The sequence below is a fragment of the Leiobunum rupestre genome, chromosome 5 (assembly GCF_980474605.1).
Source record: "Leiobunum rupestre chromosome 5, qqLeiRupe1.1.hap1, whole genome shotgun sequence".
In the NCBI taxonomy this organism is placed as follows: domain Eukaryota; kingdom Metazoa; phylum Arthropoda; class Arachnida; order Opiliones; family Sclerosomatidae; genus Leiobunum; species Leiobunum rupestre.
Genome location: NC_143388.1, coordinates 27682220 through 27706529, shown reverse-complemented (window position 1 = coordinate 27706529; position 24310 = coordinate 27682220). Strand labels below are relative to the sequence as shown.

Here is a 24310-nt window from a genome sequence, read left to right as displayed (position 1 = left end):
TAATAAGCTAGCAATATAGTTTTCGACGGCAACTAAAAGAGGGCGTAGTGATAGCTTTCTGTGGTTAATAACAGGCGAAGAAAATTACTTGTAATTCTTAGAAAAATAACTACACTACAACGGAAGCTAGAGATGATCGGCGCTAGTTACGATAAAAACCAGTCGTGAAGCCTTGTTATCAGATTTAGTTCCTTCTCCCTTTAAATAAAGCTTCGATTCACGAGCTCATGGTTTCAGAAAGTAAAATACTGGCGATTTAATTATGCATTTTATTACGATGTAATCTTCACTCGAGTTTTAACAAAAGGCACACATTGAAATGTTTATACAATTGAAACCAGCTTTTATTTTTGAAAATTAGTGATATGATGAAAAATAATATAATGATTTTCAAAGAAGTTCACTCTCGATAGTGCTAAAAATTTTCATAGATACAAAACTCACGCTTATTTACAGTAAATTATATAACACTGACACGTTTAAATCGTTCTTACGAAAATATCTACACAAAAATAATAAATTTGTTTTTTTTTTAATAATGAAAACAGCCCCCTTCTTGGTAGGCTATTACTATTAATATTAAATTCGTATATTGTAATGGGATAATTAATTTATATCTCGTATTCAAAAGGCACCGGTAAATACAACTTATTTACAGGAACTTAAAGGTTCTACAGCTAAATCCATATTGTCTTATTCCTTAATCTTTCTCGAAGGCACCTTTTCTCAATTATACTTAAGCGTAAGTGAATAATATACTCCTATATTAAAAGGTCAGTATAACTTTTCGACCCATGCTGCAGAATTTAATTTTCTATGAAAATCAAATAGTGCGAAATCAAGTGCAAGAAGGATTGGGGAATATTTTATTCCGAATATCCTGAAGATGGCTCTAGACAACACTAGCGGTTTTCCCGTTACTATTTAATAACGGCGCACGACGCAGGCTCGGTGGCACGATGTAATTAATACGTAACACCGTGTTCGCCCTATTAGATAGAAGCCATATAAATTAAAATTGAAAGTTACAATACACCTTTTACTATAGGAATATCCTAGTAGCAACCATGCATTCGGGTACCTAAGAATAAGGGACTGCGGAGATAACTTTGTAGCGAAAATTGGTTCACTTTCCATCTCTTCTGACACTCTTTCACGCAGACGAACGCCATCTATCTTTACATTTTATGATTAAAAAGTGAACGAACTTGCGCTACAAAAGTACGCAACCCGAATGCATTCGCGCGAGTAGTCCTTAGGGAGTGGTGTCTAAGGCCTTGGGCCGACACCATTTGTGTTCTTACAAAACAAAATGTAGTCGTTAGGGATTATTCGCTTATCATTTTAGACGTTTTACAAAATAAATAAAAGTTTTATTTTTTGTTCCGAATTATTGTTCAGTATTTACGAAATATAACAAACTACGTTAATTATATTTCATTGAAAATTTGAAGGCTATTTTAAATCTTAAATTATAGTAACTACAATTCGAGATAAAAATTACAAAAATACATTTTTATACTGCCATAACGTTTACGCAACTAGTTTCAAATTCTAATTATATCTTTCATTTTTATAGCTATAACCATAGCTATTTTTATTTCTATTATTAATAATATATTTAACGTTTTTAATTACCGGTACCTGTATAAATTTACGGTACAAATTTTATTAAAAAATTATTTTGGTATTGGTCCATTTTTGGATGAATTAATATATTTTTCACGAACTATTCACGAGTTCTTAAAGAAATGTTCATTTTTTTTACAAAAAAGAAGTACTTATAAGGTAGAAAATACTATAATGGAAAAATCTATGTCGTTTGCAATTTTTGAAAGTTGTTAACCAAGTCCAACACTTTGGAATTTCTTGATGGCCTGACTGCGTTATTACTCTAAAAAAAAATTATAATTATCAATATTTATGATTTTAAATGACAACAAAATGATTAAAACTAAAGTATCCAGGTATGAATTGGTATTTTAATTTTCAATCCCTTATTTGTGTTTTTCTTAAATATTTTAGGTTAACCATTTTAGTAAAACTGGCCAATGTTGGCGTTATCACTTACTAATAGGGTTACAGATTTAAAATACTATAGAAGGATAATTAAATTAAGTCAAGTAAATTTATTTAACAACCGGTACTGGATAAGTTAGTTTTAAAACTTTATTGAGGAACGGAAAGTGAAGGTAACTTACATCCAGAACGAAGGAGTTAGAGGAGGAACCATAGAGTTTTCGTTCTTTCTGTTCCCTTTGTTCCCTCCGCTGTTGGGCCAATTGCATCCACGTGGGCGTACTGCCGTCCTTATTATTGGGAGATCCGTTGGAAGGGTCCAGAATGTCTGGTTGCGGGCTTCTGACGTTCACGGGGGTGGTGGGTGTCGAGTTCCTGATGAGCATCGGGTTACTGGGCGCGGCGTTTTTGATGACCACAGGGGCGGATGAGCTAGAATTCTTGACGACGGCTGGGACGCTGTTGGGTGGCGAGTTCTTGATTGGCGGCGAAGACACTGGACTGGGGCTTTTAGGGTTCGAAGGTACGGAATTCTCTCGGACCAGGCTGGTCTCTCGCTGAGGTTTGATGCTGACCGTAACCTGCGGGGGGTTCGTCGTCTTGTTGTTCTTCGCATTGCCGTCGCGCGTTTCGACGGGACCAAAGGGTTTCTTGTTGTCCGTAATAATCTTAGGCGAACTAATGTCTGTCGGAACGCTCGTTTTGCGCTCCCGCGGTGGAATGGGCGACTCGTTGAGCAGCACGGATTTGGCCCTGAACTTTGGTCGTTGAGGCGAGTGGGACCTTTCCTTATCCGCCGCGTTCTGAACTTCTTTACCGTCTTTACCAACCGCGGACTCTTTCTTAATCTTGTCGTCTTCTTTACTGACGTCTTTGGTTTTCTCGGCGACGCGCGATTTGCTAATGTTTCCGGTCTTCCAAGGCGGAGGCTTTTCCGAAACGACCTTGATTTCGTTGGTCTCCGTTTTAATCTGTCCGTTCGGTGCTTGGGAAGGTTCCCCTTCGACGGTTTTACGTTCTTCCTCCTCCTTATTGTTTTGTTGTTTATTCTTGTCGGGGTTCCTCTGCTTAATGGAGCGTCTCGCGAAAACGCGAAACAATTCCGGCTCGGCGTCAGTTCCCAATCCTCCGGACAAGCTCTGAGAAACGCGTCTGACGTCGCCCGATAAAGAAGAGCGGCTGAATTTCGATTCTTCCGTTTCCTTGCCATTGACTAACTCTTCGCTATTTAACTCTTCCTTGACCAAGACGTTGGAGGAACCCATGTTCTCTTTATTCTCGACGTTGGAATCCTTTCTCTGGGGTTTCTCGATTTTGTCGGCTTTATCCTGAGCCGCGGGGGCTGGCGCGATTCGTTCAGGAAGTTTCTCTTTGGGTTTGTCATCTTTCTTCCGACCCGTACTCTCGGGACTGTTCGTTTTGGTATCGGACGCTGGTAAACCTTGTGGTAAATTAACAGATTGCTGTCTTTGGAATTTCGGCTGCCCTATCTTGACTTCCCATTGCGGTATCGGCGAATTGGTTTTAGGACTTCCAGTACCGGCACCCGGAGACACTGGACCGGCACTAGTCCCCGTCGCCGCCGATTCACTCTTGATGGTGTCTAATTCCTCCTTGGAAGACCGTAGTTGGATCTTCATGAATTCGGGAACTCCCGGTTTATCACCCAACGCCGATTTGTCTTTGGCTACCAGCGGTCCCTGTTGAGATTTGGGTCGAACTATTTTCGGTTTTTCGGGTAACCCGACGTCCTTGGTCGCGTCCGACTTTTCGTTGAGACTTTTACCTCGACGTATTCTGAACTGCACGGGGTGCTTGGTCAGGTCTTCGTTGCTCGCGGAGTTCTCGGTTTTTAAGCTTAACTTTCGTCCAATTTCGAGCGGAGTCTCGTTCGTCCTCGTTTCCTTTTCATCCTCAATGTCCGCTACGACTGGAGTCGGGATGGATTTAGGCGGAGTTGACGGCGTGTAGCTGCTCTCTTTAACCCTGGTGTTGTAGGGTACGATCTCTACCGATAATCGTTTGCCGTTGTTGCCGGATTTGCTCGCTTCCGGGGTACGCGGGCAGTCGTCCGCTACCACCTTCTGCGCCACGAGGTCGTTTTCGGTGATGGAGCGACGCTGTTTCATAATGCCTTCGAAATCCAGCGAGCTGAAGTTGGAGGCTTCGGCGCTACTTCGGTTACTCTGTTTGACTTCGGAGTGTTTTCTCAGAACCACTTTGGCCGGCTTCTCGGCCTCTTCGGATGGCTCGGGTTCTTTGACTCGCTTCTTGGGTGGCGTTTCCTTGAGCGACTTCCTATCCTTACCGCCATCTTGGTGAATCGCCGCTTCCTCGACGGACCCGTCTCCCCTAATAAGCTCGTTCTGCTCCTTGTGTTCCTTCGATGAACATTCTTTGACGCTTTCTTTGGCGTCGTCGACTATTTTAGTTTCTTCGGAGACTTTCTCTGTCGCTTTAGATTTAGTTTCGACGATTGTCGGAGCGTTTTCTTTCAAATCGTCGGTTTTCGGATCAGACTCTTTAGCGACGGGTACTTCCGAATTCTCAGTAATTGGAGACGGTACTGGTGATGTTTGAACCGTAATTTCGGAGTCTTCTATTTTTAAAGTGCTGTAATTCGAGAAAGATTGATTCTCGACCGTGACTAAACCACTGGTGACTCTGTTCTTGTTTTCCATCGAATCGTGTTTCTTTCGAGGAGGTCTTTCAATCGGAATTCGCTGACTCAAATCCGAGCTACTTATAACGGACATTTCGGTTCTCTGGTCGTCGTCACTCGCGTTTGAAACAAGTACCATGCTAGTAAACTTCTCCTCGGCGGGAATGGTCGGGACGTGACTGACGTCGTTGACGGTGAAGACGTGTCCTCTGGCGCTTTTAATGGGTTTGGGGTCTTCATCTTGTACCACCGATATTTTACTTTCGACTTCGGTCACGGCCTTTTGCGACACGGGTTTGTAAACTTTGTTTTCAGTTTGTCTCGAGGGCCGCTCGATCGGCGTGAAGAATCGTTCCGCGCTGACCACTGTCATGTCCTCCTCGATTTCCGCGCTTCCGTCCTCTTTAACGGGTGTCTTCGCGCCCTTCTCCCGCGATATCATCTCCAGGGATTTGGTGCACTCTTTGACGTCGATAACGTCCCATTCTTCGTCTTCACTCTTCATCTTCGCAATTTCTTCCTTCATCTCTTTCTGCCGTTTGCTAAATTGCTTGATTTCATGACGCAATTTCAATTCAGCCGCCGTCGATTTGCTTTTGGACATTATTTTGGTGCTTTCCAAACTGACGGGAGTGCCACCTCGACTAGTTTCTGGATCGGGAGTTAAAGACGTCGCCTCCCTACTAGGGACGGGACCTATCGACGCTAATTGTTCCTGGTTCTCCAAAGTGTTACCGTTACTATCTTTTTCGGGAATGTTGGAGTCCACACTTTGGACTGCCGCTCGCGAATGTTGTTCCACTACTACCGGTGTTGGTGACACCGGTTTAGGAGGTAACGATTTTTCTAATGGTGAAGGTGCCTCGGTTGTTGGCTCACCTTCCGAAATTTCTGGTTTGTGTACTTGTATTTCGGGAGTGGCTTGGGGTTCTTCGCTAGACGCGGCTTGTTCCATTTGTAGTGGTATAGCTAAAGGTTCCGGTGTTGAAGGCGACGATACCGGCTTCGAAGTTTCTGCAACTTGAAGGTTGCTTTCTTTCTTTTCTTCCTCATATAGAAAATCTTCAATGTCAACTTCATCGTAAATTGGTTCCTCATCCACAAAGTTTTCTTTCTTGATGTTCAGAACTTTCTCCTCAACGGGAACTATTGCTATGGAAACAGATAAATTTAGGTTTCACCCTGGAAGTCCGCGTGAGCGGTTAAAAATATATACCATTTCTGTCTTCTTCGGAATGCGTCGAAGGTGTCCTTAGTTGGTCTTCGGTTACTTCCGGAGTAGCGGGCAACGTGGCCACAGCCGCGGCAGCGATCTTCATTAAAGTGGATTACAATTATTTATTCGCTTTTCTAACTGCGAAAATTACTCGCGTGTACTTACTTGTTGCAATTTCCTGTGTCTGGGAAGACCGTGCGTTCTTTTGGGACGCACTGAGATCTTGTGGAGGGCCGCGTTGTGGTTTAAGGGAACTGGTTGACTGACGTCCCCCAATTCGCCGTCAAAGTCGTGCGTCCTTCGGTCGGACAATGACATCCTCGAGGAATGACTGGATGACATGACGCCACCGGAGTCCTAAATAGATAACGAAAATTAGCGTCTTGTTGATTATTCAACTTTGCCTCGTATTTAGAAACTGGATAATATTCAGAATGTTATCATTTATGGTGTTACGCGACTGCGCGTACTAGTGGTTTGTTTATGGATTATCTTTGTACTGGCACAGCTGAGAGGTTTTCTCTTTCTCGGGCAGAATGCTCCCGAGTCGGGAAAGGTTTTATAGACTTCATAACACTCTTACCTCGTCATTTTCCGAACTTCCCATGCTAATTAGACTACCAGCGCTGTAACTACTTCTGGAATGACATGGTTTATCCTAGGGGAAACGAAACAATTATCCGGTGTTGATTTCTTAACGGACGCGCGAATTCGGTACCTACCTTAAGTCCTTGAGCAAGTACGTCGGCAGTGGTGGGACTAGTGCAAGGACTGTGAGGCAAGCCAATGTCCTCGTCGTCGGAATCGCGCCTGGCACGAACTCTGGTGAAGAGCTCATCCTGAAATGGAAGATAGATTTTAGGTCTTACGCTGATTTTGTAAGTCATCTTTGTCGAGAGCTTCGTTTGAGAGCCGAACGTAATGGTTCAGCCTCTATGAACTAGTTTAGTTTGAGAGTTCGCGTCTGTAGTAAATACGCGAATTACACCTACGCTACGCGTAATGTAGACCTACAGCGAATTTGGAGCGTTGAAATGATAGCGGCTTCGGGTTATAAGCCTTACTACGAATAAAGGTTTTAAAATTGCAACTTGCAAGCATCTGTATGCAAAATGCGTGAATGTCATAATATAAATTTTTAATTAACGAAATGTAAAAAATTGTTTAAATTCTCATTAAAATAATAAATAAAATTATATATTTCTCATTTTAAAATGTCGATTAAAGGGAATATAACCTCAAGTCTTTTTTAAGGTTTTTTTATGTTAACAATTTAGGCGGGAAATCACTAACCAGCGCCAAAAATATCTGAAGCCATAGGAGGTAGCGGGAAATGGTCGAAGTGTTGGTGTTCCACACCAAAAAACCTGAGGTTATATTCCCTTTAATCAAAGAATTTTGCGATTGAAAAAACTGATAATGAGTAAAACAATACATTTTTATCTAGACAGTTAACGTAAATGATCTCCATTGAACGATTTGCAAAATGTCATAAATTCAATCAATATTACAGATAATTTAATTTCGATATTAATAAATCAAGCCAAAACAATATTTTATCTTAATTACTTTTGAGAGGGAACTAGTAAAAGGTAGCTTTTAAAATGTACATAAAAATTAAAAATTTCTATACGCAGAAAAACTGACCAAAAACCCAAAGCGATAATTTGATATATGGGTTGTAAATTGAAACGAAATCTCCACGTGGAACAATAGAATATTAACAGTGATATTTTCGCAGACTGCGTAATGCTATTGTTGGTTTAGCGGACGCAGTCGTAGGCGTTTGTTTTCATGCCGAAGCAATAGCGTCAGCTTTTAAAGAGGTGTACGAAATTAAATCGGCGATTCGTTCCTAAACGCTTACGTAATGGTAAATTGATATTCGAGCCTCGGCTCAATCACCAGATAACGCGAAACTTAATACCCGTATTGAATTTAAGAGTTAGCTCCGAGTTGGAGTTGTGTCTCATTTAGGATGTAATTTAATCTTATATTGCACACCCGCCAAGACATAATAGTTCTATCGTGTAAACAGTATGGAATTTCTTAACCAGTAATAATCGTCATTATTTTTGAAGAGTAATTTTAAACTCTTAACAACTGATCTTTCAAAAAGGTTTTACTTTTATTCTATAAATGTTTTTCTATTTCTAATTTAGCAATCTAAGAGTATCCGGTAATTTAGCGATCTAAGAGTATCCCCTAATTTAGAGATCTGAGAGTATCCCCTAATTTAGAGATCTGAGAGTATCCCCTAATTTAGAGATCTGAAGTATCCCCTAACTTAGAGATCTAAGAGTATCTCATAAACCAAATCATCATGACTTAAATAAGGTTCATAAATGCAAAATTTCTTTTTAATAAAAGTTTATTTTAAACCATGAAGTATCTGTCTCTATAGTATATTACTTACTATTTACTAGTTTAAATAAGGTTATTGAAAAAAAATCACAAATGCAAAAAAATAAGATTCGTTATTCCAAAACCGGATTCAAGGAAAAATTAAATTTGATAAAAATAATTTAAAAAGAAAAATATTATTTCGCAATACTTTTTAAAAATGGTATAAATTCCGTAATTTTCATATTGAGGGGACTATTATTATCGCCAGGCAAATTTAAGCAACCGCTACACTGAAAAATAGGGACTTAACACTATGACGTCATAAAAATAACTCGTACTTTTCCGATTAATAAAAAATTGTATACCAACATGGCAGCCATGGCTAAATCTACAAAGTGCCATTGCCCTATTCATACAAAAATAAATGTCAGATTTGAGTGTTGTATCTCTTTTTACCTTTGGTCGCCATTTTGGGGGCACATATTTTACAATACAGAAAAAGAATTGGTAATGTTACTATATAGAAAAATAATTGGTAATTTTACTATATAGAAAAATAATTGGTAATGTTACTATATAGAAAATGAATTGGTAATGTTACTATATAGAAAAAGAATTGGTAATGTTACTATATAGAAAATGAATTGGTAATGTTACTATATAGAAAATGGATTGGTAATGTTACTATATAGAAAATGAATTGGTAATGTTACTATATAGAAAAAGAATTGGTAATGTTACTATATAGAAAAAGGATTGGTAATGTTACTATATAGAAAAAAAATTGGTAATGTTACTATAAAGAAAAAGAATTGGTAATGTTACTATATAGAAAAAGAATTGGTAATGTTACTATATAGAAAAAGAATTGGTAATGTTACTATATAGAAAAATAATTGGTAATGTTACTATATAGAAAAAGAATTGGTAATGTTACTATATAGAAAAAAATTGGTAATGCCAATAATTAGTGATGGGCCGAAACTTCGGTTACCGATGACGCGATTTTTTCGATTAATCGGTTCGCGTCTAAATTATCGATATTACCCGATAAAGATATTTTCCGATTTTTCCCGATATTTAAAAACCGATATTCTCAAAAACGTGGCAGATGTCGCCACTAACCTTGACCTTTGGCTTTGCTAATTTATTGGGGGAAAATGGTTAGATATTGATATCGGTAATAATCGGTTAGATATTGATATCGGTAATAATCGGTAAGATATTGATATCGGTAATAATCGGTTAGATATTGATATCGGTAATAATCGGTTAGATATTGATATCGGTAATAATCGGTAAGATATTGATATCGGTAATAATCGGTTAGATATTGATATCGGTAATAATCGGTTAGATATTGATATCGGTAATAATCGGTTAGATATTGATATCGGTAATAATCGGTTAGATATTGATATCGGTAATAATCGGTTAGATATTGATATCGGTAATAATCGGTTAGATATTGATATCGGTAATAATCGGTTAGATATTGATATCGGTAATAATCGGTTAGATATTGATATCGGTAATAATCGGTTAGATATTGATATCGGTAATAATCGGTTAGATATTGATATCGGTAGTAATCGGTTAGATATTGATATCGGTAATAATCGGTTAGATATCGGAATTGGTCATAATCGGTGAGATATCGGTAAAAATCGGAAGGATATTGGTATCGGTAATAATCAGTTAGATATTGATATAGGTAAAATAATCGGTTAGATATTGATATCGGTAATAATCGGTTAGATATTGATATAGGTAATAATCGGTTAGATATTGATATCGGTAATAATCGGTTAGATATCGGAATTGGTCATAATCGGTGAGATATCGGTAATAATCGGAAGGATATTGGTATCGGTAATAATCAGTTAGATATTGATATAGGTAAAATAATCGGTTAGATAGTGATATCGGTAATAATCGGTTAGATATTGATATAGGTAATAATCGGTTAGATATTAGTATCGGTAATAATCGGTTAGATATTGATATCGGTAATAATCGGTTAGATTTCGGAATTGGTCATAATCGGTGAGATATCGGTAATAATCGGAAGGATATTGATATCGGTAAAATAATCGGTTAGATATTGATATCGGTAATAATCGGTTAGATATTGCTATGGGTAATAATCGGTATCGGTAATAATTGGTAAGATATTGCTATGGGTAATAATGGGTATGGGTAATAATGGGTATCGGTAATAATTGGTAAGATATTGCTATCGCTAAATTCTCAAAATCGGTTATATACTGCTATCGGTATATTCTCAAAATCGGTTATATACTGCTATCGGTTAATTCTCAAAATCGGTTATATATTGCTATTGGTAAATTTTCAAAATCGTTTAAATTCCGATATCGGCCAACAGTAGTTTAAATACTCTGGAAATGGCAACAAACTACCCCGTCGATGCTAAGGCGATACTCTTTTTTTTAGCTTCACTAGAAAGAAATTTTCACCCTTATTAATGTCTATAGCAACCTGGATATTCAACCACTGACTTTCGTAATCAACCAATTAGCCTTTTCAGTTAACACAGAGCCACGTAGCACGTAGCGGCCAACGCGAGAAGCTCATTAGCTGCTGAATTTCGTCTGCTAAGCATACGCTATGTAGTTTATGGTCTGATTAGCAGACGGAATTCCAGCAGCTAATGAGCTTCTCGCATTCGCCGCTACGTGGCTCTTTGTAAAATGAAAAGCCTAATTGATGTACAATCTTTCAAAGCCTATTGAGAACCTCGAGCCCACGCTTCTACTATAGACCCTTGTATTACTAGTATTTCAAGAAAGTTAAATACAGGGAGTTTCACAACATTATGCAAACATTTTAAGGAGTTGTAGGGGTGAGTTTAGAAGTATGTCTGTTTTTCCCATTTTCCTACGATGAGTTTAAAGAGCGCCAGAGAGCTTCAAAGTGTGGCCTACTAGCCCCTGGAAGTAGGCGGCAACAAGCGCAAAACCAAGCTGCAGGGACTTTAAATACTGTTTAAAGTTACTATTTTACGCTGGTTACCTCGATTTCTTTACAAAGTTCTTTTTTACCTATTATTATTATTATTATTACCTTAATGTTCGCATTTCCCCGCCGCTTGTTGCAGCCTACTTCCAGGGGCTAGTAGGCCACACTTTGAAGCTCTCTGGCGCTCTTTTAATTCATCGTAGGAAAATGGGAAAAACCGGCGTATAACTTCTCAACTCACCCCCTACAACTCCTTCAAATTTTGTATAACCTGTTGAAACACCCTGTATAATCACAAACTGATAAATCTCGGGAAAGAAATGTTACGAACCAAGAACGAAACGGTTGAACCTCGTCTGGAATCCATGATTTAATTTCCGATTATTTGCATAACTGAATTACAATGTTTATTTCCTTGGAGAAGTTAGGAGTCTGAGTTCGAGCAATGGCGCGTACAAATCCTACCTTAGTTGTCTTCGTCGTTTTGACTAAAATGGCATTTTGGTGGCGCTTTATCTAATCAAGCCAGAGTTGGAATTTTTGCCCCTCGGGATAATGATAAGCGCCTTTTCTGCGAGAATTATTACAGGGAGTGCAAACAATACGTCTACGTTTTTAACAGTTTCGTTCGCGCACTATTGTTGGATCTTCGACTCGAGATAGATTCAGCTTCTATTCTAGTTATTACCATATAAGGCAAAGCGTTACGAATGATTGGCCGTATCGGTGTGCACTAATCTTTACGAACTTTGGCTCGTGATCATGTATTTGCTGAAGTAAGCTTACGCGTTGTCCTTATAGTCTCTCGTCAGATTTTGCCGATTCTAGTGCTTGTTCGTTTTTCTAATAATATTTGGTTCCTGCGACCGGCTGCGATACTGGTTAGACTACTAGATCTTGTTTCCGTGTTTCAAGCGCCTTTCGAAACAAAGCTAAGCACTTTTATCGGCTTCACACTTACAAGGAGAGTACCCGAGGTGTTTATTGCCGATTTTGTTCAAATTCGGGCGTAATGAAGACCTATATGAGATACGAAATTTCCCAAAAGGAGACCTTGCACTACCCATTCGATTTGCCGTGGCAATCTAAAATGTTTTTGACCACTTAAAACAAAAAATCTCCATTTAAAAAAGCATGAGATTTTCTCGGTTTCACCTACGATAATTTAGGTAAATTTCATCAAGTTTAGGTAAATTGGAACATTTTTGGGGGTAAAATTGTGACAATTTTTGGGTAAAATAAGGAAAAAATCTTTTTTTTGTTTAAGTGGTCAAAAACATTTTCCGTTGTACAACGTCTCCTTTTGGGAAATTTCATATCTCATATAGGTCTACATTACGGCCGACTTTGAAAAAAATTGGCAATAAACACCTCGGGTACTCTCCTTGTTAGGGTAGTTCAATGACAGTAGAATTACACAGGTGTCCACTCAAGCCTCGTAAATTTCGTAAAATATTAGTTCACCCCCTTTACTCATAAAAGGGTTCAAACCTCTTTTGGACCGTACGACCCATGTTTACGAACTTTGATCTTGACCCCGAATTTGAACTAGTCAGTGGCGTAACTAAAATCTCTAGGGCGCGCCCGCAAAACTAGTCTTGAGGTTCCTTCTTATTAAGAGGAATATTTTGTTATTTCTACCACTGGCCCCTGTTTATCACCGGAACGATTTGATGTAGATAATGTTCAAATAACTTTCTGCCCTTATTGCACCCTTCATGCACCATAGTGCACCACTGAAAATGTTTGTTGCACCATCTAGGAAAGGCGGGAAATAAAAAAAAAGGGGGGAGCTAAGTTAATGACAGCACCCCCAAATTTGACATCGTTAATAATAACATGCCTAATCGATTGCACCAACGGTGCACTATCGTGCACCACAAAAATATCATAATACACCGTCATAAAAAGGCGGGAAATTTAAAAAAATCTAAATTCGCCAAATATCCAATATTCGATATTGCTAAAAACAACATGCCTAATCGACTGCACCAATGGTGCACTATCATGCACCACCGAAATCCGTCATTGCACCGTCTCAATTTTTTAAAACATTAGGCTGTAAAGATAAATATTCTTTATAGGAAAAATACCTTATCGATTGCACCAACGATGCAATGAAAGGTATCTGTGGTGCACGATAGTGCATCGAAGGTGCAAGCTATAAGGCACCTTATTTTATCGATATCTAATTAGGGGGTGCGGTCGTTAACTTAGCCCCCCGCCCCTTTTGTTTTTGAATTTCCCGCCTTTCCTAGATGGTGCAACAAAACATTTCCGTGGTGCACTATGGTGCATGAATGGTGCAATAAGGTGCAGAAAGTTATTTTAAAATCGGTCGCTTGGGGGCGCTATCTTAATGGACCCGAATTGGAGGAAAATATAGGAAACTAAACCGGCGAATTATAAGAAAATATAGGACACTAAATAGGAAAAAAATAGGAAAAATAATAAGGTAATTATTGCATATCTGTATACTTTAACAACTAGAATATGATAATTTTTGGTACACTGCTTTCTTGCATTATTGAATCACTTAGCGGATTTACATTTCGAGAATTTGTTCTAAAGTGGCAGTGTTAGAAGTAGATGTTCAATTACAGGTACAAGAAAAGTTGTTTAATTTATAGTAAAATATAGGAAATGCACGTAAGGTTTTATCGAAATATATTATACTCATAACTAACATAAAGCACATAAGTATGACACTTCCTGTTGTTTTATTGCAGATTTTCTGACCGAAACTTCTTTCGATACTGACACTCTCGCCCAGCTAAAACTTGGAATCGCGACCAAACCGGGTAGGAAAATAAACTAGTTTTTTCGAGAAAAAAAATAAAAGTTTTTTTTTGTTTAAACCAGGTTTTTTTACACAATGATTTATATTACTTTTAAACTGTTTTTTCGCTTGTGTTAATTCTATTTAACTGTATATACTGTTCTTAATAAACTAAAATTTAATTTGAGTTAAAACATTATCGGTGCCTAGTTGATTATTAGCCAATAATCAACTACAGAATAGCAGATTTTTGTTGTATAATGTTTTCGGTTTTAATAATAATAATAATAATAATAATCAGCTAGGCTAATACCCTTTGATCCACTCTAGGCCTAAGTCATCGAGCGACTTTTAACGCCTTTATTTCAGGTGGCCGGGTTACAATGCGTACGAGGGTGGTGGCAAGCCCTGGAAGTCACGCGAGCCAACAGCTCCCTACACTAACTATTACTATTCAATATTACAAAAGTCTCGCCAGAAACTAAGTTTTCATTTTAGTTTCGATAATATACAAATATTTTGGCCAAGAAGATGTGTTTGTTTTAGTTTTGTAGTGTTTTGGTAAGAAAATGTAAAAATAGATGGGAATAGTAGCAAAGTTAAAAAAAACAAAGTATTGAAAAACCAACGTTTTTATTTTAAAAACCAAAGTATTGAAAAACCAACGTTTTTATTTTAAAAACCAAAGTATTGAAAAACCAACGTTTTTATTTTAAAAACCAAAGTATTGAAAAACCAACGTTTTTATTTTAAAAACCAAAGTATTGAAAAACCAACGTTTTTATTTTATAAACCGAAAGATTGAAAAATCAACGTTTTTATTTTAAAAACCGAAAGATTGAAAAATCAACGTTTTTATTTTAAAAACCGAAAGATTGAAAAACCAACGTTTTTATTTTAAAAACCAAAGTATTGAAAAACCAACGTTTTTATTTTAAAAACCGAAAGATTGAAAAATCAACGTTTTTATTTTAAAAACCGAAAGATTGAAAAACCAACGTTTTTATTTTAAAAACCAAAGGATTGAAAAACCAACGTTTTTATTTTAAAAACCAAAGGATTGAAAAACCAACGTTTTTATTTTAAAAACCAAAGGATTGAAAAACCAACGTTTTTATTTTAAAAACCGAAAGATTGAAAAACCAACGTTTTTATTTTAAAAACCAAAGGATTGAAAAACCAACGTTTTTATTTTAAAAACCAAAGGATTGAAAAACCAACGTTTTTATTTTAAAAACCAAAGGATTGAAAAACCAACGTTTTTATTTTAAAAACCAAAGGATTGAAAAACCAACTTTTTTATTTAAAAAACCAAAGGATTGAAAAACCAACGTTTTTATTTTAAAAACCGAAAGATTGAAAAACCAACGTTTTTATTTTAAAAACCAAAGGATTGAAAAATCAACGTTTTTATTTTAAAAACCAAAGGATTGAAATACCAACTTTTTTATTTAAAAAACCAAAGGATTGAAAAACCAACGTTTTTATTTTAAAAACCGAAGGATTGAAAAACAACCGTTTTTATTTTAAAAACCGAAGGATTGAAAAACAACCGTTTTTATTTTAAAAACCGAAGGATTGAAAAACAACCGTTTTTATTTTAAAAACCACTTGGCTTAATCCAGTGTCATTTAAAACAGCCAACCATGCGACTAAACTCACCGAGTAGTTTATTATCGTCCTTGGTAGAAATATATTTATCCTTGAGTATATTAAGCCGCTAGGGGTATCTAAGCTGCACTAAACCTTGATTGCACAATAACTTAGAAAGATTGCTCAATATCTCTGAAATTCAATTCGATGATACATTTTGCTAATTGTCATACTGATTGGTATTATGTTACTTATGGTAGTCGTATTTAGAATTAGTCATATGTAGACACTAGGGGTCTCTGTGCTGCACTAAACCTTGATTTCGTAATAACTTCGAAAATTTAAAAACAGTTTGGTGATAATTTTTTATAAATGTCATACTTATTGTTATTATATATTACTTATGCTATTCTGGAAATAACTTTTACCCCCCGACCATTACTAAAGGCAGGGATTTATTCAGTGTCTACCGAAAATTATCGCTTTGAAGTAAAATTCATGGGGCTAATCAATTCCGGTAATCAATGCGCAAACTTGTAGCTTTGACTGAACGGTTAGGTTAAGTTTATTTATTTATTTATTTATTTATTTATTTATTTATATGAACAAATACTACGAAGCCACAGTAGGCTAGTGTGTAGACCGACAGAAAAGAAGTACATGAGTATACAAACAAAACGTGATATATATATATTTTTTTAAATATTAAATAAGAAATGTTAAATAGTAATTAAACCGAAAAATTTTACGGGAGTTGTCACGAAAAGTCTTTAGAAAGTAGAGAGTCTTTAGAGAGTTAGGTTAAGTATATTAGACAGTTTAAGCCAACTCTTAAAACGTATAGGGGGAGCTTGTAGCGTGTAGATTATTCGGAATAAAGCTACACTCCTTAAGTTTCCCCAACGCGTGCTTAACCCGTCTAATATATTGGTCAGATTGATTATGATTAAGATTTCCAATAGATGTCACTACACTGAACCGGGAAGCGAGTTACATAAGCTTGATCTAATTTCCGGTTCTACCCCTATTCCAAAACCGATCCGACATTGAGAGTTTAATGGTTAAAGGGGTTTTGCCCCGAGTTCTTCGGTTTCCCCTTTACATAACAACTTGTTGAGGTTAATAGTGAGCGTAGGGAGCTGTTGGCTAGCGTGGCATGAAAGGCTTGCCACCACCCTCCTACGCATTTTACCCGGCCACCTCAATTTATGGCATTAAACGGGGTCCATATTGGCAACCCGATTTCCCCGATAGATCCCGTTTTTCCCACGGATAAATCCCTGATTTTTCCAGGTTCAAGATAAACTCAAATATAAACTACGATTTAAGTGTAATTGGTTCAATATTATAATATAAAAGTCAAATCCTAATAAGAAAAACTTGTTGATGGAAATTTGTATTTATTATGGTAAACTATCTGAAATTTTCGGAACAAAATGGGAATTTAATTAATATTTCCCTGACTTTTCTGTCGGCAGTCGAATTCCCTGATATTTCCAGGTTTTCAAGGTTTTCCAAATCTGTATGAACCTTGTTAAAAGTCGCTAGATGACTTTGGCCTAAGGTGGTGCCTATAATTATTATTATTATTAATGAAATCTTTTAAAAGGCGAATTCCAACGCCTATTGGCAAAATCTAGGTTCTAAAATAAATTCGGCGAGTGCCATGACCTCCAGTCAGTTGCTAAAAACCAGAATACGCCTAAAAGGTGTTCTATACAATCTCCATTCTATACCGAATCAATAATGGAACGAGAACGTCACGAATTTTCACTTTGAACCACCAGTAACGTTACTTGGTGGTCACAAAAATCACCGCTCTTAATTGCTTAGGACACTAACCCTCCCTCCAAAAAAGCAGTAAAAATCTTCTTCGGTTATAATGATATAAATTCTTCATTTACCTGAAAATTTGTTTAGCCCCACTTTAGTCCCGTTTAGCGAGCCAGTTTTTCCCGCTCATTTGCATATTTTCCGAACGCGATTACTATTTAGAAAGTTGCTAAACTCAAATATTCCACGTACGTCATTTTACGCGCGTTTTACGGGCCTAGTTCAAAAATGGAGGAATAAAAAAGTCTAAAAAAAGAAAAAACTCGTTTTTCGAGAGTGTTTCGCTGCCGCAAAACTAGTCTTGGATCATGACGGAAGGTAAAATTATATTTTCCGGGCCAACCTTCCTTTTAAAAAGTTCCACGACGATATGGCCCCCGTTAAATGTGTATCATATATATACGATTTGGATTTTTCACTTACTGGAAACACCAGTTTGCTTTTCGGATTTAATTATAACTTAATAATATTTAATACGGAATATGGTACACGGTTTGATTCTATATTGTCTTAGTAATTACATTTAATCTTAAAATAAATTTAATTATTATATTTAAGGGCGTTTTATAAAGATTAATTAATAGATCTAACAAAACGATATTCGTGTAAAATCACATTTTTTTAGATTGTAAAAACCTTGAAATAATATCACGGAGATATTTCAGTGGGCGTAGCTTTGACTTTTTTAAATTTTTACTCCCTCTATAATTTTACATAGCCCCCCCCCCCACGAACGATATTCTGGCTATGTTACCGAAGCCCAACTTAAAAATATTAAAATGCAATGTAAAATAAATCTATTATTGAGATTATCGAAAATCGGTTTTGATAGGAGAAATCAAGAAATCAATTTCCCAATCTAAACATAATTATCCGATTTTCTGGTAAGCGTTCTAAATTTACGTGCCACAAATAATGTTAGAATAAAACCCATTGATTACTTCAGGTAAAAGGTTGTAACAAACGCACATTTGAAGTTAAAATAATGAAGTCACAAAGTAACCAAACAAACCCCACGAGTCAATATTTTGCACTAATCTATGTAATTCTACAAAATAACGCGATAAATAGTTATTTTCGTAACTCACAGGGTTCAAATATTTACTGGAAGCTTCGTTCAACTTTGTTATATAATAAAAGCGAGAGTCAGACATTCACAAAATTTGGCCTACGAGAATTAGAAGGTGATTTCTGAAATCCGAAATGGATTTTCAGATTTTAAAGTTGGATTTTCTTGTCTTATGACGATTTTGAAATTTTTAGATTATATAGGTAGTTTTTAGCACATTTTAAGATTTTACGACTGATTTTTAGCATCAATTTTGAGATTTCATAATTGATTTTTAGCACCGTTTTTGCGATTTTAGAAATGATTTTTAATACTGATTTTGAAATTTAAGAACTGATTTTTAGCACCTATTTTGAGATTTAAGAACCGATTTTTAGCACCGATTTTGAGATTTTAGAACTGATATTTAACACCGATTTTGAGATTTTAGAACTGATTTTTAGCACCGATTTTCAGATTTCAGAACTGATTTTTAGCACCGATTTTGAGAATTCAGAATTGATTTTTAGCACCGATTTTGAGATTTCATAATTGAGTTTTACCGTAGATTTGGATATTATTGGACTGATTTGGACGAGGGTCCGACATTTGTTAAAGATCCCGTACACTTTAGAGGAAAATTATTTTTTAAATATTGAAATCAACTTGAAAATCTCAAAATCTAGTCGGAAATCAGTTTCAAAATCTCGCATGGCTTATAAAATATAAATCAACACAAAAATCATATTCTGAAAATTTAAAATCAGTTTCCGATTTTTTTGAAAATATTTGCATGTACATATTTTGAGATCTTGGGTCTAATGCTGGGCAAATTTTAAAATTTTAGGTCTGATTTTTCACACACATTCTGAGATTTTAGGTCGGTTTTTGGAACACACGTTGAGATTTTAGATCTGATTTTGGGCACACATTTTGAGATTTTAGATCTGATTTTGGGCACACATGTTGAGATTTTAGATCGATTTTGGGCACACATTTTGAGATTTTAGATTTGATTTTGGACACACATTTTGAGATTTTAGATTTAATTTTGGGCAAACATTTTGAGATTTTAGGTCTGATTTTGGACACACATTTTGAGATTTTAGGTCTGATTTTGGACGTACATTTTGAGATTTTTGGTCTGATTTCTTGGACGTACATTTTGAGATTTTAGGTCTGATTTTGGACACACATTTGGAAATTTTAGGTAACAGGGCGTAAAATTGTAGGACAAAACGAGTAAAAAAAGAGTGACTTACTTGAAATCGCTTTAATCCGGCGACATGTTGCACAGAAAGAGCCGAAGCGGGCATGGGTTGCGTACTGTCGTTATCCAAAACCGACGCGCTGTGTTCCGGACTGAAAATACTATCATGCGAAACGCTCAAACCGGCCGCGTAAGGTGGAGCCAAAATTTCAAACCTGTAAAATATACGAAAAGCGTCACACGCGGTGGAAAAAAAAATATAGAAATTCTCTATCAAAACGTAACACGACGTGAAATAGATAAAACAAATTTTTGGGAACCCCTGGTCTAACGCGAAGGGTGTGCCCCTGGTTAGGACCAACAATTATTATTTTACCTTTGTATTATAACCCCCCCCCCCCCTTTCGCGTGGCACCCTATTCAATCTCTTTCGACATTTAACTAAGCATTATTTCCAGCCAGATTTTTGGGTTTCGCGAAGCGTTGAAGTTTGACGATATGGTTAACTTGACTATCGACGGGCCTTTATCATTCAACGTCGGACCATTTAAATTGGAAGCGGCACTCTAAGGCTAGTGCACCCTTGCATCCCAATTCTGGTCTATGCCAGCTCGATTTTGATCAACTTTTTCTTTCTTAAAGGTTCTACGTAATTTTCTTTTTCCATGTTTATGGTTGAACGGAATTATTATGGTTTGTAACGTTTTCTGGTTATAGCCTCCGTATTTAATGGGTTTTTTGCTATGATTTAGCTGCTTTAAGAGTACGGCCTGGTCGACTTTATGGTTGTCAATTGTTTTTTTTTGTGTGTTTTTTTTTAACTTGGGCGATGTCTCCTTTTGTTATTCGGTCAAATTGAAAACATTTTCACTCGGTTTTCGTTTTATTGTGCGAATTCTTAAATACGAAAAACATTTAATTAAAATTTCAATTTGCTAATAATGAGAGTCAGTCGTCATAAGGACTTGGCACTATGACGTCACAGGACCTCATCCAAGCTTTTTTCTATAGTTAAAAAAGTGTATACCAATATATCAGCCATAGTTAAAGTTTCGATATCGACGGGTCGGACATTCAGCTAAAACATGTACGGGATTTTTTGTTGGATTTAAAGATTTCTAGTCGGATTTAAAAATTTGTAGTCGGATTTAAAGATTTGTAGTCGGATTTAAAGATTTGTAGTCGGATTTAAAGATTTGTAGTCGGATTTAAAGATTTGTAGTCGGATTTAAAAATTTCTAGTCGGATTTAAAAATTTCTAGTCGGATTTAAAAATTTCTAGTCGGATTTAAAAATTTGTAGTCGGATTTAAAGATTTGTAGTCGGATTTAAAGATTTGTAGTCGGATTTAAAGTTTCTAGTCGGATTTAAAAATTTCTAGTCGGATTTAAAAATTTGTAGTCGGATTTAAAAATTTGTAGTCGGATTTAAAAATTTCTAGTCGGATTTAAAAATTTGTAGTCGGATTTAAAAATTTGTAGTCGTATTTAAAAAATTGTAGTCTTATTTAAAAATTTGTAGTCGTATTTAAGAATTTGTAGTCGGATTTAAAGATTTCTAGCCGGATTTAAAAATTTCTAGCCGGATTTAAAAATTTCTAGCCGGATTAAAAAATTTTTAGTCGGATTTAAAAATTTCTAGTCGGATTTAAAAATTTCTAGTCGGATTTAAAAATTTCTAGTCGGATTTCACGATTTTGCAACTTCTCGATTTCTTGTCAGATTTCTGGATTACGAGATTTTGAAAAAAAATGCGGATTTTGAAGAAATCCACGCTGAATTTCGGATTTCTTGGAAAGTCTACGGGATTTCTTTGATGTCCTACCCTTCGTTCGAATTGGTATCACCCTATTGGATATGCTCAAAATTAAATGTTTATAGCCATTTTACTAGAATTTGATCTAGAAGGGTGATTACGTGATAGATAGCTAAACCGCTAATTGTACTAATAATAAATTAAAATTATTTAATTGATATTTCACGATCAACTTGGCCAAGATAGCAGGAGGATAATAATAATCAGCTAGGCTAATACCCAAGGCACCACCTTAGGCCCAGGTCCTCAAGCGACTTTTAATGCCTTAAACAGGTGGCCGGGTTACAATACGTAGGAGGGTAGTGGCAAGTCCTTCATGCCAACAGCTCCCTACACTAACTATTACCTTTAACCTCTACAAGTTTTTATGGAGCTGTTATTACGTCACGTAAACGATAATTGTTTTATAAATTAAAATTACTATATCGGATATTCGATTTGAAACCAAAACTGATAATTATAAAATAATTTAAATTTTTTAGAAGTACGGTAAAATGTTTCTTGTCTTACATCAATTGACACACGAAACGTCGACCAGCTTGTAATTGGATCTAACGTGGAGTTAAATACGTTTATCCTTGAATTTTACGCATTCTTGGGTTTTTATCCACATATAATTTTGTGCCCGTAACTCTACGAAGCCCCGGGACAAAAACCAATTAAAAGTCAAAGTCGCAGTTTTTTTTTCGTTGTAGATTTCTCTCATTATAAATCGGCTGCACTTTAAACAGCGCTTATTATATCGGACGGTCTTTGCCCGGAGCCACTGACTGCCTGCTAAATATCGGTTAAACGACTTCCTTTTATTTCCGACTAAAACATCCTTTATGCCTGCTTATAAAGTCTGCTGGGAGTCGGACCATCCATAACAATTTTGGAACAATACAATTATCGATTTAGTTCTAACACTGTGCTATAATTCAATGATCTTTTAATGTTACGGTATTCTAATCGATAGCAAATGTAGACTAATAGATACACGTTATATAATAGAAGTTTGAGCGACCCCTAATATATTTTATATTCTAATAGAGGTAAATCCATACTGAAAATATATTCTAATAAAGGTAAATCCATACTGAAAATATATTCTAATAAAGGTAAATCCATACTGAAAATATATTCTAATAAAGGTAAATCCATACTAAAAATATATTCTAATAAAGGTAAATCAATAACCAAATTATATTCTAATAGAGGTAAATCTATAACCAAAATATATTCTAATAGAGGTAAATCAATAACCAAAATATATTCTAATAGATGTAAATCAATAACCAAATTATATTCTAATAGAGGTAAATCAATAACCAAATTATATTCTAATAGAGGTAAATCAATAACCAAATTATATTCTAATAGAGGTAAATCAATAACCAAATTATATTCTAATAAAGGTAAATCAATAACCAAATTATATTCTAATAAAGGTAAATCAATAACCAAAATATATTCTAAATGAGAAAGTGTGAAAAGGTGATTACGTTTGAGCATCTTCCCCGGGCACGTGAACGGTGGACAGTTCGCTAGTTGAGCGTGACTTTTTGGAGGCGCCGGTGTCCTCGTCCACTCCTTGCCTCTTGTTCCGACGAAAAATGTTCCTCACCGCTCGAAAAGGGTGAAATCTCTTGCGTTTACTCTCTGCGTCAGTCATAGAAAGAGAAAACACATTAGCGGGAAAAATCACGAGAAAAACCGCGCGAAGAAAAAGTTCAGGAAAAAAGTTCCTCTTTTCAACACTCAAAATATACCAAATTGCAATCGAAATAAATATTGTACGAGGAAATGGATAGCTTTTAACTAATTTATATACAGAAAAAATAACTAAATTACATATTTTTTATTAGAAAGCCAAAACAGATGATGTAAATTTATTTATATCACATCCAAATATATATCCTTAATGTTGGAATACGACTATCAAAATGTAATGGTTATATTTTCAAAGTAGAAAATTACAACAAAGAAAGAATTGTTTGGGTTGTAGAAAACCTTTACGTAATTGCTTTGAAAATTAAATTTCGCGTACTGATTTGCGAGCTAATTCTTATTTGCTCTCGAGAATATTTGACAATCGCGGATAAGCGAACGTTTTTCTCTGTTTCGAAAGTCATAAAATTTTGAGTTCACTAGTGCGTGTGTGAGTTGTGGTTTTCAATTTAAAAAATTTATGAGGCGATTTTGAAAGGTTACCGACTGATACCGAAAATAAAGTTATCGTTCCCGTTTGTTTTATAGTTTTAAAATGTATGTGTTTTTTATAATAAATTAAAAAACTCAATTGAAATGAACTTTCAATTTTTATAAAATGGGCGTATTAAAAGTTTAATAAAACTAGCGCATTAAAGAAAATATAATAAACTAGAATTATAATTTAATTCATTGTATCAACTAGAAAATTGAAATAATTTCTAGAATTCCAAGTTAAAAATGCTATGAACTTTTAATTTTCAAGTATTGAGTTTACTTCAAAACTATTATAGAATATGAAAGAAATAAAATAAAATTTATAATTTTCACCTATTAAACATACTAATTTTCAATTTTCAACTACTTAACGTAATAATTTTGAATTTCCCAAGTACTACTAAACGTAATAATTTTGAATTTTCCACTACTAAACATACTAATTTTTACTTTTACACTACAAAACGTACTAATTTTTACTTTTACACTACTAAACGTAATAATTTTGAATTTTCCACTACTAAACGTACTAATTTTTACTTTTACACTACTAAACGTAATAATTTTTAATTTTCCACTACTAAACGTACTAATTTTTAATTTTCCACTACTAAACGTACTAA

General features: G+C 35.6%; 1 protein-coding gene across 5 annotated transcripts in view; it reads right to left on the bottom strand.

Moving 5' to 3' along the window:
- Nucleotides 1–290: 290 nt before the first annotated feature.
- LOC149944032 (uncharacterized) overlaps nucleotides 291–24310 on the bottom strand; it is an 89922-nt gene continuing 65902 nt past the window's right edge. For 3 of the 5 annotated variants that reach the window (XM_090175384.1, XM_090175386.1, XM_090175385.1), the window contains 8 exons: nucleotides 22985–23141; nucleotides 19738–19900; nucleotides 6620–6736; nucleotides 6481–6555; nucleotides 6063–6254; nucleotides 5898–5994; nucleotides 2202–5833; nucleotides 291–1894 (listed from right to left, as the gene is read on the bottom strand). In XM_090175384.1, the coding sequence (XP_090031510.1) occupies nucleotides 1814–1894; nucleotides 2202–5833; nucleotides 5898–5994; nucleotides 6063–6254; nucleotides 6481–6555; nucleotides 6620–6736; nucleotides 19738–19900; nucleotides 22985–23141 (4514 nt within the window). In that variant the 3' untranslated portion in view covers nucleotides 291–1813. Of the gene's footprint in view, nucleotides 1895–2201; nucleotides 5834–5897; nucleotides 5995–6062; nucleotides 6255–6480; nucleotides 6556–6619; nucleotides 6737–11463; nucleotides 11483–11553; nucleotides 11658–19737; nucleotides 19901–22984; nucleotides 23142–24310 lie in introns of those variants that run through there. The other 2 variants (XM_090175387.1, XM_090175388.1) reach the window with 2 other exon arrangements.